General features: G+C 41.8%; 1 protein-coding gene across 1 annotated transcript in view; it reads left to right on the plus strand.

Annotated features, from left to right (window-relative positions):
• Window positions 1–2189, plus strand: part of ADAM7 (ADAM metallopeptidase domain 7) — a 57895-nt gene extending 55706 nt beyond the window's left edge. Inside the window, exon 22 of the mRNA XM_028521380.1 lies at window positions 2070–2189. Within this exon, the coding sequence (XP_028377181.1) occupies window positions 2070–2189 (120 nt within the window). The remainder of the gene's footprint in view (window positions 1–2069) is intronic.
• The last annotated feature ends 16176 nt before the right edge of the window (window positions 2190–18365 follow it).

Genomic DNA, 18365 nt, shown 5'->3' on the forward strand with positions numbered 1-18365 from the left:
GCTGATTTCTCAAAAGAGATCTTGCAGGCAAGAAGGGGCTGGAAAGAAGTATTCCAAGTCATGAAAGGCAAGGACCTACATCCCAGATTGCTCTATCCAGCAAAGCTTTCATTTAGAATGGAAGGGCAGATAAAGTGCTTCTCAGATAAGGTCAAATTAAAGGAGTTCATCATCACCAAGCCCTTATTTTATGAAATGTTAAAGCGACTTACCTAAGAAAAAGAAGATAAAAAAACATGTATAGTGAAATAACAGCAAACTCACAATTATTAACAACCACACCTAAAACAAAGCCAAACTAAGCAAACAATTAGAACAGGAACAGCCCCACAGAAATGGAGATCACATGGAGGGTTATCAACAGGGGAGTGAGAGGAGGAGAGAGGGGGAAAAGGTACAGAGAATAAGTAGCGTAGATGGTAGGTAGGAAAGAGACAGGGGGAGGGCAAGAATAGTATGGGAAATGTAGAAGCTAAAGAGCTTATGACACATGGGTATGAACTAAAGCAGGGGAATGTGGGTGGGAGAGGGTGTGCAGGGTAGAGGGGAATGAATGGGGGGAGTGGGACAACTGTAATAGCATAATCAATAAAATATGTTTTTAAAAAAGACACAGATTCGGGGGCTAACAGACTTGCCTTGTGCAACTCACAGCACGATTCATAAAGAAGCTTTTGCTCCTCTCCTATGTGAGTCTAAGGTCTTAGACTCAGCTGTTACAAGAGAACAACCTAGGGGAGAAGATTGTTCCCATGTATTTTAATATTTGTACATTTACTAGACCTGTGTCCCAAAGATGGCTGGAAAATGCATTTCATGGGTTCGGGAAAGAGTCATACTTGCTTGAACACTAATTGCAGGTTCATAGTGTCACCTTTCACAGAGAAGAACTGTGGAGTCTTTGGAGGGACTTCCAGCTGGTTCTTCCAGTCCTTGCTGCATCACACTGGTGGAGTCCCTTGCCTCTGTTCTGTTGGTTGTGCCAGTTGGTTCATTTCAGTAATAATTTTGATGGTACTTAACCATTCATTGGTTCCTTGAAATGATCCAATAATATCAGTCTCCGATTTGAGGCAGAAATGGAGCAATTTTCACTCCTCAGCAGGGCTGGGATTTGGAAAAGAGGAGCCCAGTGGCTTATGCAAGGACACAATCAGATGCTGTCTTTATTTAAAATATTGACGTATCCATGATGAATTCTTGGAAATTAGCTTTATACTATTATCACAATGACTGAGTCTGAATGTGCCTTTTTTCAGTGTTGCTCCTGAGCTGAATGCCTCGCTCACCTCACCCTAGTCCTGGCCCTGGGTCTCAGGGGTCAACACCCAGTGATGGTTTCCAAGGAGGCCTCAATGGTCCCAGGGACTCCCCCTGACTGAGGAGATGTATTCTCTGATCAGTACTGACAAGGGAGAAGTAAATTAGCCAAGAGAGCACACCCATGCATTAGAAACTGGGCCAAAAAAGAGATATTATAGGATCTCTAGGATCAACCAAAATGCTACAGTCTCTGTGTCGACATCCGTATTCTCAAGGTCAGAGTAGGGTAGTTCTTACTCAGAACTGGGTGCTGAAAGCATCACGACTCTCAACTGTGTATTTTTAAAATTAGCAATTATCATCACATTGTCTTTCTTTGTGGCTAAAAGGGTGTGATTAAGATAGTTTTCAGCTTGTACTTCCAAAGATTCTGCCTATCACAGGAGAGGGTCTCAAGAGATGCCGCACACTCAGCCAGCACAGTCTACTTCCATGGGTGGTTTTCCTGCAATTTCAACAGATAGGCTTTTTGAGTGAAAGCGCTAGCACTTGAAAAATGTTTGCAAATGTCTTACCAAATATATGGTTGGAGAGACTCACAAAGCTTACAAGGAAAAATGGTTTCTGATAAGACTTCCCTTAATCAGAACCATCTCCCCAACCCTATCCCATAGGAATTTATAGCCTGTCTTAGATTTTTCATGAATCAGGAAGAGGTGGTCTGCATGTGTCTGTGCTCATGTGCATGTGTGTCTACATGTGATAGCTGGTGTGGTTCCTGATACAATGACATTTACTTACTATAGAAACCTGCAATTAGAGAGCAAAGAGGACTCACAGATTCTGTGGCAGGTGGTCCCTCCCCATTACCACCACCATGTTCAGATGCTAGCATCCTTCTGTGTTCTTTGGTGCATCTTCATTGATTGGCTGGGGATATCCTCCACTCGAATCAAAAGAGTAGGATTGTTGAAATGTTTTTCCCTGATGTGCTAACATTTCTAACAGACAATCCAGCTGAGTGTGTTTTAATTCAAGAGTTTCCAACCCAACCAAAGAATCGAGCTAGAATTCAACAGGGTCAGTGCCAATACCATTTAGAAACAACAAAGAAAATGACACTTCTCTCTCAAATTTTTCCTTGGCCAGAGCGTATACACCAATGGGTTCTCGTGAAGTGTTTTAAAGGACATAATAGTCCTGGTAATGACAGAAAAGGTATTACTAGTGCTGATTTTTTCATAATTGCTTTATCAAAGTTTTCACTTACCAAACCAATAAATGACTATATCTGAGGGATTATTTCACTTTTGAATTATTATGTTTGTGTTTGAAAATTTATCAAAAATATGATTTGTGCCAAAGGGAGACAAGATTGGGACTGTTTGGCTACATCTCAGAGTTTTTGTTTCCTTCCTTTCTTTCATTTGTTCAAAGATTTTTGTCGAGCTCCTACAATTGCTGAGCTCCTGCAATGTGCTGGGTTAATATGCAGCTTTCCCCTGCAACGTGCTCCAACAAGAGTCCTGCCCAATGCACTGTTGTTGCTGGAATGGAGAAGGATATTTCTAATGGCCCTACCGCTTCACGATGATGTCTGTCTCATACCAGAGAGTGAAAAGCAACACTCCTAGTGCAAACAAAGTGGCCTCCTATAATGAAAAACTAAATGATTCTTTTTTCCTTTGTGACAGGCTTGTTTGTTTTACAATAGCTGCTTAATTGGCCTTGGCTAAGGAGAACCAATTACAGCAGAATCCAAAAAAGTTATTATAATTAGTAGATATAAATAAGTAACTGAAATAGAACATGTTTATAGATTTTACCAAAAACAACTCATTTTTTAAACACATGTTTCTGTTTAGAGTTTGAAATTGGATACCCAGAATGGCCGCACAAGGCTGAGCTGAAGCTCCCGGACGCAAGACCTTCACAGCACTCCCTCAGTGTATGCTACACGGATCTGGGTAGTTTTTCAAGTGTTCTTTGTCTGAACAGAAAATATGGAAGACAGACAACTTCTTTCTGTCATATTTGCCTGTAGATTTCATAGCCTGTAGTGTAGACATGCTATAAAAATTATATTTTTCAAATCCTCTTTAGCTTAATACAAAACAGTCTCCTTGCTCTGGTATTTTCCTATAAAAATGTTAGTCTAGACTCTTAAAAAAGAGTCAAAATCTTGAGGATAATAAATTACACTCTGAGTCCAAGAAGCAAAAAATACTGTTTATAAAATTTATTTTCTTGGAAACACAGAAGTAACTACTTATCTTAATTTGAACATGACATGATTACCACTAATTCTGGTTTAAATGAAATTCTCTCCTACAGAAATGCTGAGAAATTCAGTGCAGGAAGGCATCGATTCCACTAGGTAATTAAAAGCAGATGACTGTTTTACTCGTTTCCTGTCAGGAAGGAGGCAGAATAGTCACCCTAATTGCAGAGCAGTTCTTAAAATTCTGTTGGCAGCAGTAGGGGACTTGAAATGTTCCTGGTGAGTTCTCAATTTCTAGAATGTAATTCTAAGTTCCCAAATCTTTAGAATTCCTTAAGAACCTGACGGATAAGTCACAGAGTTACAAGAATTTCAGATAATGAACTCCAGCAGAGAAGAAATATGATTCCCATGAAGGGCTGCAAGATCCTTATAATTTATAGATTTGAGTGTTTCACACGGGACCCCTGTGCTGTCTGCACCGGCCCTGAGAGTTGGTTATGTGGGTGGAGTGTCCTGGGAGTGATTTTGGCTACTTCTTACACTGAGGCTTCTCAGCATGTTCTCTCGTGCTCCCTGCTTTCTTTCTGTTAACTGTTAAAGGCATCTGCCATTATTTTTTTTATTCAATGAAATAAAGTTTTCAAGTGCTAAATGCAAATTTTATGATTCAATTAAATAAAAGCTGCCAATCAAGGAAGAAGGTTGGCCATTGGTGAGATTCCTGTTGCTCTCCTGGCCGGTTAAAGAGGAGTGAGCTGGGACAGCAGTGAGTGACTCAGCACTTCAGACCCAGGCGGCACCACAAGTGTCTGTTGTTCTGATAAACACCATCCCTTTTAGAAAGAACATTGATAAATGTGTACTTAAAGCAGAAGATGCAAATTTAAATATTTTATGTAAATGTATGAAAAAAGAGAAATTCCATATAAAATATAAAACCTTGCATATACTAGCAAACACTAATCCTCTGATGGCCAAAATGAAGGGACAGTCACATACTTGTATTCACCTGAACAACACTATGGCGATGAACAGTATACATTTTGGTGATATGATATCCCTCCTGTAAAGGATACTCTTCTTGATTTGTTATTGTTCCCATGACTGTCCTTCCAGAGAACTCACCATCACCAGCCACTTCCTCTGCTTTGGACTCCACATTCCCCAAACTATTCATTTTAGTGATTTTCTCCAAATTTCTTCTCTCCCTCCAATTATGAATATGTCTGCTACCCCAAATCGCCCAGCCTCATTGCTCCCTGCCCAGATAATCACTCTAAAGTCCTAACCTGTTTCCCCCTCTTCTGAGAGCTAAAGCCCTCTTCTGTTTTAGGTAGTGTTCTTCATGCTTGCCAATACTCCGTCTCCTAGCCCTTCAAGGTGTTACCTGCATGCTGCTCAAATGCTGCCACAATGCACTCTATTTCTCAGGAACCTCCTCCTTCTGACACGTGTACAGCAGGGGAGTCCAACCGTGGGTCCCCCAGCTACATGTGGCCCAGGACAGCTGTGAATGAGGCCCAACACAAAATCGTAAATTTACTTAAAATGTTACCTGGTTTTACTACTGAGTTTTATACAAAATTTTATTACTTAGATATGTACATTTTCTATATAAGTGATCACAATCTTGGGGCCTGCTTGATGATTTTTAAAGGTTATCAAAAGGCCTGCTGCATAATTAGGGTTATTATGTGAGGACTTCATTGCTTATTGGTGGTGGTGGATATCACAAAAATTATGCAGGGACTTTTTTTTTTAGCTCATCAGCATTTGTTAGTGTTTGTGTATTTAATGTGGGGCCCAAGACAACTCTTCTTCCATTGTGGCCCAGAGATGCCAAAAGGTTGGACACCCCTGGTCTACAGATTATGAAGCCCCTTCAACCTTCTCCCTGTTATTCAGTGGTCCCCTTGGAGGTCCCATTCTGTCCCTGGTTATGAGCCTGTTATGATTTTATAGTCTTACTGTTTCTGGTTCTTGCCACCTTCAGGGCTTTGAATTCTTTCCCTGGAACCCAAAGCTGCGGATAGGACTCCTGCTGTGCGTGGATGGACCTGCTAGGCCTGCAGTCTAAGTCCACTGTCTTCCTCCTCAGTCCCGGGAGCCGCTGGCTGCCCTGCCTGTGCACAGCTCGAGAACCCTTCCTGATGCTGGTTTTTGCCTAAACTTAAACTAGACTGAACCTCTGACAGCCTTGGGATGTGGTGTCTCAGGGTCCTAGGCTATCCTCTGCAGCTGGGCCATGTACTCTTTGACTTGGACAGAGGTAGATTTATCTGGAACCTAAGAGAGCTTGAGCTTCAGGGCCCATGACATATACTGCATTTTCCAAGACTTTTAATCTAATTTTATGTTTGTATTCTTTAAAGATATTCAATGAGCTGGATTAGGGTTGGGGAGGAAGAACTCAAATGATTAATCAGCATAAGTGCCTATAGGAAAGAAATAGGACAAAGATGCATCTTTGTTAGGCTGAAGTTGCAATCTCAGCAACAACGATGAGGCTCTGACCAGCTCAAAGCAGAATGGGGGCAGGGGCATCTGGGAAGGAGAGGAGGGTGGCAGGTTTGACCAGCAACCCCCACCCCCACCTGCTGACCTGAAAAAGGCCTTCGGGGGCATGAGTACCCAGGAGCATCACACAGAGTGAAATCCCAGATGAGCGAAAATGGAGTGAGCTTCCCATGCATTCCCCACCCTGCATGCAGATCAGTGGCTGAGGGCAGAACGTTTACCAGCTCAGGGAGTTTGAACAAAACTTCTGCTCAGGTCCCTGGCCACTGAGTGATGCAGATCCAGGGCAGCCCACAGAAAAACAACCTGAAATATACAAATACGAAGTAAAACCTTAGCAGAGCCTCAGCTGTACATTTTGGGGGGCAGAGGGTGGACAAGATGCGCAGTTGAAGTTCAGGCAAGTCATTTAAAAAACACTCCGAAAAAGAAATCAGAATCCATATTTATTACTATGTATATTACAGAAATGCTACTGCATCAAGGAAGATCAAGTGTGTTTTTACCTCAGTTCTGCCAGGAATGCAGTAACGGTGATCAAAAGAAAACAAAACCACATTCCCAGCAGAGCACCAGTTACTGTCAAACATAGACCAGCTGCACATACCCACTTGGCTTTTTTCTTGAGGCATCTGTCGTCATAGTTGTGGAATTATACAAAGTACGTTGAATGCACTAAAACTGGGTAGTCATAATCTAAAGAAAGTTTATCATTTCCTTATTAGCATGTGAATGTACCTGACAACCCATCACAAAGTTTTTGCAATGGCCACTAGGTGGCAATCTATCAAACTAAATCTGTGAGCTAGAAAATTCCATGATTTCATTCCTTTGTGGGACAGCCCTAGGCCTTCAGAATTTTGACTTTAAATCAACTTACTAAGAAATTTGTTAAACTCTGTTTCTGGTTGTTAAAGATGTAACTCTGGGGGAATTTTGCCACACACCACTTCCTTCTCCACCCAGGTTGTGTGTGTGACTCGAACACAGAGACGGGCCATGCTCCTAAACAGAAGCAGGGCTGGGCTTGTACCTGAAAGCTTTGAATGAGATTTTCAATTGGAAAGATAAATGCTACTTACTTTCATTTCTGAATTCCAGTCTTCTAACTCAACTTGACTTGTCAGTGGCCCTTGAACGACCCAGCCTTCTGAACACTACTGTGGGTGTGTTGTGTTTTTTTTTTAATTTTACATTATCTACTTATCCATGTTTTTTTGAAGACCAGCAAATTGGCCAGTGCCACTATGGACTGAAGAGCTCCCCATCCCAGTGGGGACACATAATGGCTAGTAAATGTCAGGAAAAGCCGCAGCCTATGTGACTTATATGACTTTGTGATGGACCATTGACAACAACTGATGTCTCCCCAGGAATCATCATGGAGGAGTGAGAAATATCAATTAGACCCCTGAGCTTATTGGAAACTTCCTGATCACTTTCTCACTGAAGGTCAGGCTTTCAGGAAACTCAAGAGCTGAAGGTAGGGAAGTGGCTGTGTCCTGGCCTTGACAGAATCCATTAACATCTTTCCCCAGGAAAAGCTGTGACCATGAGCTGTATGTAATGGATATTGATTGCTCAGAAAAGAAGATACACATAACATTAAGCCCCAGGGGGGTCTGGGGATAAAAGACATAGCAAAGGGGCCTTCGGGATCACAGGAGTGCTAGTTGGGAAGCAATATGTCAGAGCTGCCTCGTGGAGTCTTAGGTCAGTGAACTTAGAGGTCAGTGCTTCTTGCTCAAGGATACCAGTAGTTTGTTGCAAAGAGAGCAAATACAGCATTTATTGAGCACACACTATTTGTCAGGCACTATTCTAAGCACTTCATATGTATTATTTCATTTAACTTAAAGCAACTCTATGGATTAACTACTATTGTCATCTTCATTTTACAGTGTGAGAAAATCAAAGCCAAAGTCAAGTAATTTGCCAAAAGAGATAGCAAATTAAGTAGTATAGTCAGAATATCAACCCAGGAAGTCTAACTCCAAAGAATACACTTTCAATCCCCACCACACTGCTGGTGTATATATCATTTTGTTTAGGAAAAGTCACGGACCTTCAGACTTATGTAAGAGAAATTAATATATCTCACTCCCACTCTCATTTTCCACCAACGAAACTCCCCAGCCTTCTCAGTCACAGACACAACCATGCACGGGTTTATGCAGCAAAGAAGGGAAAAGGAAGCCAGGCAGCAGTCACCTCTCATTTCAACCAGACCCTGGCTGAGATGCTGGTGATCAAGATGGAGCTGTATTGGAGATACACTTGAGACCATTAACACTTTTTACTGTTCTCCTGGCAACGTCCCAGGGGGCGCTAGTGCCCCTGAAATAGTTCTGGGTTTTACAACTCTAAGTCATGAAAGATGCTTTCTCAATAGAGCTGGGCTCTGCCTGAGAGATGGTTTAGTTCAGTTTAGCATGCCTGGAAAGGCTCTCTGTTGCTGCCTCCACTGTCTGTGTGCAGAGAAGGAAAACCAGCCCAGTTATTCACACTTGGCAGTAGCCAGGGGACAAGGGGATGACAGAGGTCAATAAAGGGGTAGAGGTTAGGTGACACCTTCTTTGCTCTAGTAAAGTGAAGAATGCACCAGATGAGTGGGCACTAGAGCACCTAGGGAAAGAGAGAGTGTCTGCCCTGGACCCTTCAGACTCCAGGCACCTGCCAGACCTTCCCACATTTCCCATGTGCTGCCCATTGCAAAGCTCAATAACAGGTATTTTACAGATGAGGAAAGTGAGGATAAGAGGTGCCCGGACATACAGCTATAAAGAGCAAAACAAAACTAGGAGCATAGGCCTCAGGCCAAAGCTGCAATCTGGACTGATACCCACTCCACTCCGGAAGCTGGCCTGTCAGGCACCGATGTGCCAGTGACAGCACAGGTGACCACTGGCTGACCTTAGCTTACTTTTGGGAAGAGTAACTTTGATCTAGAAAGGGTCTGGCCAGCAAAGGGCAGTGGGTGAGTCAACATTTTTGTCATAAAGTGGTAGGGGGTTCATTTTACTTCACATCATCTCCAGGTTCTTCAAAGTAATGATTAGAGGGAAGAACATGTTGAAATTCTTCCCTCTGTTGGTCTATTGTCATTTTAACAGGAATCAAACAGTAATCACCAGATATAAAAGTACACATTATTTTAAACAAACCCTCCAACATTTAAAATCATTCTCACCCTGTACTTAAACTACTCTTTTTCTCTCATGCGATCAGCATCAGCCTCTGGATACAGAAGCTTGGGACAGTGACCCAGGGAGAACGGCATGAAGCTAACAACCTAAAGCTCTGACTCAGGGACATGCCTGTCCTGGTCCACCTGAGAGAATAGCTGGAGATTAATTTGATCTTCTCCTAGATGTGTCCGGTGCTCTCACTGAAGAAGGACACAGTTTAAAATAGCAGTAGCTACTGCAGTCTTTAGACTGGCTGGGGGAGGAAGAAATCATCTAAGTAGCACACTGAGCAAATTTGATGCCTGAATGCTGAGGCACTGCCAAGCAATTCAGGAGAAAAATAAATCAATGCATCCCATCTTGTTAATGCTGCCCTGATAGTTTACCAGGTTCCCATGCTGAAAATATCACCAGCTGGACTCACTCCATAGCCCACCTTCAGGAATGAACTATCAGGCACAAGCCCAGCCCAACGCCCTATACCTCCCTGGGTTCATCGGCCTCTTCAAACAAGAAAGCTTCAGACTCAGAAGAAAGATAAAATGACAGGCCACACAGTGTCGTTTGTGGGATCACAGCACAGCCGAAGTCACGATCTTCTTACTGCCTTCCTTACCCTTCTCCTCTAGGTGACTTTCCTAAAAGCAATGAACAAAAACTAGAGACAGAACAATCATACTTGTAGATTTCAGGGAGAAATTGGCATGAAAATACCAAAATACATAAATATAGATTGATACCACTTAGGTTCTACTTGGTTAATTATTCATCTACTTTGGTATTTTTTTCTGTTATTGATTCTAGAGAGATGGGGAAGGGAAGAGAGGGAGAGAAACATCGATGTGAAAGAGAAACATTGATCTTACATGCCCCTGAACTGGGGACCGAACCCTGGCATGTGACCTGACCAGGAATGGAACCCACATCATTTTGGTTTTCAGGACAATGCCCAACCAACTGAGCCACATGGGCCAGGGCATTCACTTCTTTATTCATCCTGTACTCAAGGTATATGATAGGTACATGAAAATATGCAGGTATATAAAGCTCTGCCCTAAGAAACCCAAGTCTCATGGGAAAGCAAAACAGGCTCCTATATGAATGGTCATAAAATAATGGGATAAATGGCACAAAGGAAATTTTTAACACATGTGCTAAGGTTTGCCGAGCAGACAATTAATATCCCAGGGAGTATGCCTACCAGAGTTTTGTGGTCCATTCCTAGTGAGTAGCTAATGGCGTAGCTGAACTGGGAGGTGTATGTGAAAGTGTGGCGTGGGGGCTGGTCGCAGGTAGGCTGCATGGGGTATCCTGAGCTGTTTATTTTAAAGGCATTTAAGTGAATATAACACTTGACATGACAGTAACATGATCAAACAAGTGTTTTCTGTCCAGGTTGGAAGTTATTAAACTTGAGAGAGACCAGGGATGGTAGAAACAGAGAGAAGCAGACGGCTTCATGAAGCTTTTTATTACATAGTGTGGGGACAGGGATGAGGTACAGGGAAAGTTTAAATTGGCCTTAGGTTTTTGTTCATGTAGATGAGGCTTCATCGGTCCCTTCATCAATGAAGAGAATATGCTCGTGGATGAGCAACAACCACCACCTGCCCTTTGAGACTTGTGCTCCACCCCATGCACGGCTCTAGCTGGCCAACCTCTACCTGCCCTGGGGTTGGGGGCACTGGGATCAAAGGTGTGTTTTTCTGTTGGGCTGACTTTTAACTTAAGCATGAACCCAACTCAGCAGATTGCTGCTCTGTGACTTGGGGTGAGAGTCTCCCTACCAGGGCGTTAGCTTTCTTGAGGATTGTAGCCAGTTCCTCATGGGGAAGGACCCCCTTTCCAGGTGTCTCAGGAGTCACTGGGCTGGTGAATGGGAAAAGAAGAAAGAATGTAAGTGGGGAGGCAGATTAGGCTGGACGTTGTAATGAGTTACCTTTTAGGCATTTTTTTTGCTGACATGTAAATAAGTACAGTGAATTACCATGATCATAGGAGCAATTGGGTAAAATTATTCAGAAAAGTTTTCCTTAAAAATGTCACTTTAAAATATCTATTTGAGTTATTCAGTTACTGAGCTAGAAGCTGATCACTTGCTACAGAACCCTGGACCAGCGGCACAGGGCAGAGTACAGCAGAGGCTCACCAAATGCTGGCTTGGTTGGAAAGAAATGTGTTTGCTTTTTTAGGTAAAAAAAGCAAAGCCCGATGAAGTTAAGTAACTAGTGGAAAATAGCTGAGATATTGATGATTTTGGAAATAGGACCCAATGCCCCAGGTGCTCATATCTCTTCAATTAAATTGATTATTGTACGAGAAATTTTAAATTAGGCTATTTTAACTCCAAGAGAAAATGTACATGGAAAGAAATGTAATCACACAGAGTATGCTGTTCAGATATGATGGATATTTAAAACAATTTCACTATAACTATTCTGGGAAGTTTAGGAGGCAGACATGGTGAGAAAAAGGAGGTAAAAAAGTGGTAAGTCTTATCTTTTTTAGTTGAAAGAAGATAACCCCTAAAACTGGCCAATTTACAAATAGAAATATAAGTAATTGACTTAGAAATATGGAGATAGCTGATAATGGAAATAACTCATAGTATTGGATATTCAGTGTGTAATGAGTGGGATCCAAGAATGAGATAGTATAGGGAAGAGGCTACTTTCACCATATATATGTGTGTATGTGTGCGTGTGTGTGTGCGTGTGTGTGCATATACATATATATATCTTTGAATAATATTTGATAATTTAAATTATATGTATTTTATGAAAAAAAATATTTTTCAAGAAGGTAAGGCACCTGTCCATCATGGGATTCAGTACTTTAATTAAGAAATTAGATTTCTGCTCTGTCTGGTGTGACTCAGTGGATTGAGCAGGAGCCTGCGAACCAAAGAGTCACAGATTTGATCCCCAGTCAGGGCACAGGCCTGGGTTGCAGGCCAGGTCCCTAATGGGGGGCACACAAGAGGCAATCACACATTGATGTTCCTCTCCCTCTCTTTCTCCTTCTCCTCTCTCTAAAAATAAATAAATAAAATCTTTTAAAAATAAAATTGCTTAAAAAAAGAAATTAGATTTCTGTCTCCTATAAATGGGTCAGTAACTTTAGACAATTTTGATGAAAATGTAATACTTTTATTTTATGATTGAAACACCCAGAGATGCAGTTTTTTGACTGTCACTATAATTTTTCCTGTTGTTTCAAGTTGGCTTTCCCTTGTGGAGAATCTGGTAGAGCAGGCTGAGGGGAGTGTGTCCAGGGGTAGGTTCAACAGGCCCTGAGACTGTACCGTCTCAGCCCTGAGTGGAGCCAGAAGGACAATGTAAAACTGTGACTGAGAGACAAAAGAGAGGCTGATCGAGAGGCATCTCTGACTCGGGCCCTTGCAACCACCTCATTGTTGGAGCATCACCTCATAAAATGAAAGGTCACAAGTTTGATTTCCAGTCAGAGCACATAATTAGGCTGCGTGTTCAATCCCCAGTCCGGGATGTGCAAGAAAGCAGTCAATTAATGTCTCTCTCCCCCTTCCTCTCTCTAAAAGCAGTGAAAAAAATGTCCTTGGAGAAGATTTTTTAAAAAACTATAGTAGAGGGAACATCAGGAGTCCACATATTGAAATCAGCTGGAATCAGAGAGCAAGGTAGTCTAGGGAGGACTGGCTGGGATAAGAGGTGGGCTGGAGAAATTCCAGAGCTGGAAGCCCACGCTGGCTACCAGACTTGTATGAATTCTTGGTGTATGTCGGCATGTGAGAGTTCTTGAATTAAAGAGGATGGGACAAAAAAGACAGTCAGACTGTCATATAAAGAGAGGACTCAAAAACTGAACAAATATGCTTGTATATATGCCAACAAATACACAAAGGATAAATTATTCTCTTATTTTGAAATTCAATGCACAATCCAAATAACAAAAAGAAGAGATGACCCATCTGCAGGGGTCAGGACAAACCCTCCTTGGCTGCAGTGCTGAACTAGCCTCACGGGATGACAGCATTGCCAGACACCCGACTGGCTTGACAAACTATCCGTCCTTTTTATCACTAAGAATTCTAGCACAGAGGGCTTGTTTCTTCTGGGTATTGGGTTTACTTACCTCTTTGCTTTAAGGGGCACTGCTAATATAGTACTATTATAATCAAGGCTTCAATAATAACAGAGTTTTTTTAAGTGATTTGCTATTTTGATTAGATATGGTAAGAATATTTTGCATTATATTACAGTACTTAGAAGATGACAGTGCAATTTTCCTTTTATCACAAGGATATCTTTTATTAGCGGACTCAGAGGATGTACACCCATATGAGAAGTTGGCATGGTTTTTATAACTTTGTCACAAGGAAAATTTTAAACTCCACTAAGCTAATGATGTTAATACTTGCATTCATGTGATTAAAATCCTTTCCCTTTTCACTCCCCAATTTTCAATTATACAGGTGTGAAGTACACAGTTTTCCCCTGGTTACAAAGTTGTTCCTTTGGACGGTTGCATTTTGGTTCACACGATCCACACCCCTTCTCTGGATCATTCTGAACTTTTAACCATCAGGCCGCCTCTGCTGGGTGCTCTCCATGTACCCCTCAGATTCACTTTCTACCCTTTTCACCTGTTTTTTCCACCCAGGGATGTTGACTAGTGTGGACTGCAGCAGTGAAATGTTTGTTCTGACTTCGTTTTGGGCTTGGGCAATAGGGGACAACAGGCAAGAGTTTAGGGAGAAAGAAGGCTATTGGGGTTTTGATTTCCCCCTCCCTCCAAACAGGCCTGTGGGCTGGAGGCTGCTGTGCTTCCACACCAAAGTGCTCCTTCACAGCAGCAATGATTCATACCTCTCTCTCCCTCCCATTCTCAGTAATGGTTCCCTCCACTGGCCACTTTGAATAAGGGTGGTAAGAGCTAGCTGCTGGTGATAGCCTCAGGATGCTTTACCATCTTTTTTGCATCTCCTAAAGCTCTACCACACCTTTTTGCAAAATAACAAATTCTCCTCTGGCTAGTCATCAATTATGCCATGTGAGTGGCATTTACCTAGACCTCGATGGCTACAAAGTCAAAATTCTGCTTAGTTCTTTGCAGAGGTTGGTAAAATACACATCTTTTCCCCTCCTTTAGTGCCACAGGCAATTACAAGGGCTCTAAAACAGATGAGCTTAGGTCAAGTTCAATTGGACCAAATCTCATGAAATTCAGTTCCCTACAATCTTAGAAAACAAGCAGAAAAAAAAGTTAAAGAATTAAATAATTTTAAATCATTCTATCCTTCACATTGTGTCGGGCTTCTATTCACGACACCCCTTCCAAGCATTAAATGTGGATACAAAGAGACAGTTTGGGGGGGCATTAGAAGAGAAGACTTGGCTTATAGGTCATTCACTATCCAAGCAAAACATTCTCAGTTCCAATCATAAAACTGTGGTGAGGGAGTTGGTGAAGGTAAGAAACTCATAATCACACAGGTTGGACTAACCATCCAGTTTTCAGACTGGATGATTCCATCTCAACCCTGATAAAGAGAAAGGACTTGGGATTCATTAGGAGTTTAGATAGCATTTCAGGAAAAGGTCACATTTTGGTAAAGATAACAAGGTAGAAGGTAACTAGAATGCGGGCAGCAGGTGTTTGAGAGTACGGGAAGATGGGTTAAATGGGTGGACAAAGTTCCTCGATGGAAGAGCTTGAAAGCTAGGAAGACATATTACAATGAGATGTAGTGGGCAACCATGAACTTCTATGCTGAACATGACCAGACCACTGGAAAGAAATCTCTTCCAGCAGTTTTGATGAAGTTAACAGGATTTTGGAACTGTGATAGTGCTGGCCTCAGAAAGACCGTGCTAGACCCTCAGGAAGATGGGAAAGCCAATAGAAGCCAAGTCAGTGGCCACGTGGAAGTGTCGAAACCTGCAGACCAGGGAGCATTGCGGAGAGCTATAGTGCTTTGCTGCATCTTGCTCAGTAATGCAGAGATGGCCGACAAATAGACCATGGACATAGTTCTGCATGTGGAAACTGCTAAGCTGTCAAAGTGTCTCACCTGGAAGTGTTGCCCACAGGAAAGTTTCCCTAATTTCCATTTCTTGAAAACTGAGTCAGTAATAATTCTGTAAGCCCAAGCTACATCTACAAGGACACATTGTTTGATTTGCAGTCTGGAAGAACCAATAATGCAAAAAAAGGGCAAAGAGATGAGAGTGATCAGAATTGGGTGCAAACAGTCCCTTTGGCATGAACTCCAATAAAACCAAGGTCATGAAGTGACCTATGCTTTTTAATCACCTAAATGGTCTGCATAGGACTTTTTCTTTTCATCTCATAAAGAAGGGTAAGAAATACAAAATTAGTGTAGGGGGAAAATAACATGTTTTTGAATGTTTAAGAAGGGCTAAGATCTGTACTTAGTTCTTTGCATTTTCTCATTTAATAATTGGTTTTTTAAGCCCAGGGTGTTTAAATAGTTTGTTCAGGGTTACACAGTAAAAGGTTTTAAATTAGGATACCCCATCTTCAATAATTAATGCCTTTCATGTGCTACTCACTTGGTGTAACTGAGCAGAGGTAGTTTGTTTGAATAGTACACAAGCTCTACTCGGCAGATACTAGTTTTCTTCCAGGCATTTCTAGCAGGTGTGCTGCAGAGCTGAGCTCCTGACTATTGTCATCAGCCCTGCATCGCTCTGGTCTTAAGCCTCTAGTAAAGCAGATCCACGCTCCCCGCACCACTCTAACACTTCCCTTATTTGTTGTTGACCCCTCACCGTGTGTGTTTGAAGGAAAGGGTTTGACGTCATTTGTTTATTTATATTTTCATGTATTTTAGCACCTCCCATATGCAAGGTATTAATAAGAAATAAAACTAAACATTAAACTATAATTCCTTACTCAAAGAGTTTGAAAAAAGGTTGGGGAATAAGCACTTGAGATAAGAAATACTATTGATCCTCTAAAATTGTATAAATATGAAATATTATACATTAAAATAATCCTAGAAAACATATCATGTTGGAGTGACTATTTTTATGTTATAAAACTTTTGAATACCAGCTTCAAGGAACCTAAATGTTAGCTGGGCACTACGGTATGACTTTACATTTTTGAGCAGAAAAGTCATTCTAATATCCCTTAAACCTGTGTAGTTTTCAAATACAGTTATGAGATTAGCACTGATTTCAGTATAAATGTAGAATAAAAACATAAAATTTTTAATTTAAAAAAATGTTTCATTGAATTTTTTATATTCTCCTTTCCTCCCTATAAAATCACCTTGTTCTGGCCTCTCATTTGTCAAGGTAGATGCTCAGTCTCAGAGGCGAAGAGTCCTCACCTGGGCCTAATAGGGTCTTGACTGGGCTTCCTCCCACATTTAAATGTCTCAGTAGATTGCCACTGAACTGAATGTCCACTTATTTAACTCATAGGTCGGGAGTAGTTCCTAGACTCCTCGTGACCATCCACTCATCATAGACAGATAAAGTGAGTACCCATGTTGTATGTGCGGGACTGAAGGAGGAAAGTCACCTCAGCGCCTGCCCCAGAACTTCATTCATCCAGGGGAAGCTGAAATGCCAACCCACACCAATGTTAATACATTTGAAAAGAACAAATGGACTTTGGTATCTTAATGCTCAATGGACTTATTAAAATGAATAGATATTACATTAAAAACATTCTAAATGGAATTATTATTAAATACAGATGACTTTGTTGGAAAATCCTCCAGGTCTGGAATGGCTGCTAATGAAAGTGTGAGAAAGAGCTACTGCACCTGCAGACTACATTCCCATTTGGGAAAAGGTCCCAAATGCTCCGCTCCTCCATGGTGAGCCCGCTGCTTTGCCCACAGACCGGGCTCCAGAGACCTTCAAGGCAAACTCCTACTGGGAGAAGGACAGTGCTGGGTTTCTCCCCTGCCCCAAATCTCATGGCTCTGCTTTAGCAGTTGGCCTATTGCTGAGCTGCAGAAACTATTCCTTTTCCCGAGGGAATCTTATTTCACAGATTCAGACTGGTTCAAGGCTAGGAAGGTCACTGAGCCATTCTCCTCATTTTTTCAGGGAATGATACTTACCCCCACAGAGCCGAGGGGACTTGCTAGCAAGCAGCCGGAGGGAGCTAGATACTGAGCTGCTCCCTCCTGTCCCTCACCCAGTAGGGCTACCACTACCCATGTTTTTTGTTGTTTTTTTCTTTTGATACCTTCTCCAGCATAATTCCCTTATTAGTGAACATGCAATGACCCATTACAGGGCCATTTCAGAAAGTGCCATCTATTCATTCAGCACTAATCTGGGTCCTCATGGATTTTATTCCACATAGAGTGGCTGGGATAAGAAGGGATGACAGACACCAATGGGGTTTTCTCTTTCTTTGTGGCCACTTTCCTGAGATGAACCACCTGTTAGCCTATATCTTATTGGAACCCTGCCCACTCTGCTGATTTAGTATTTAAAACTTTAGGAAAACCGTAGGACAGGTGTTCTGCTGGACGTTTGGCCTGAGCTATGTCATTGAGCCCTGGCAAATCTCTGAGTAGCGTGAACATGAGTATGATTATCTTTATTACGTAGATTTAAAAACTGAGGCTCTGGGAGGCAATCTGTCCAGGTCGCATACCTAGTAAGTGACAAAGCCACAAACTCTGGCCTCCCAGAACCCGAATTCATGCTCTTCACTCTGCACCAGTTTACTCATTAGATGCCTCAACTCTGCCCCAAATGAAGCTAAAGCAATACTTGGCTTCATATAAGGTAATCATATGTGTATAGTTCTGGATTTAGAATGAGCAGAACTATGCTTAAATGTGTAAAGCATTTTCCTTTTCCCAAATGTTTTGCATTCTTTTTTATTGCTTGCTCAATGAGAAAAATCTTTATAAGTGATTTTTGTAAGTCATAGTGGTTAAAATAAAACAGCAAGGAGTAGGGGTCCAGGGCAGGGATGGCTCTGGCATTCTGTGGCCTCAAAGGCAAATTCTAAAGTTCCCTGGGCTTGGGGGGCTGGGTAGAAAAGGTAAAGAGATTTAAAAAATCTTACAGACACAGACATTAGTATGCTGATTACCAGAGGGAAAGGGGGGTGGTGAACATGTAATTCAATTATAGATGATGTATTATAGAACTGTACATCTAAAACCTACATAATTTTATTAACCAATATCA

This window comes from Phyllostomus discolor, chromosome 8, assembly GCF_004126475.2.
Source record: "Phyllostomus discolor isolate MPI-MPIP mPhyDis1 chromosome 8, mPhyDis1.pri.v3, whole genome shotgun sequence".
NCBI classification, from domain to species: Eukaryota; Metazoa; Chordata; class Mammalia; order Chiroptera; family Phyllostomidae; genus Phyllostomus; species Phyllostomus discolor.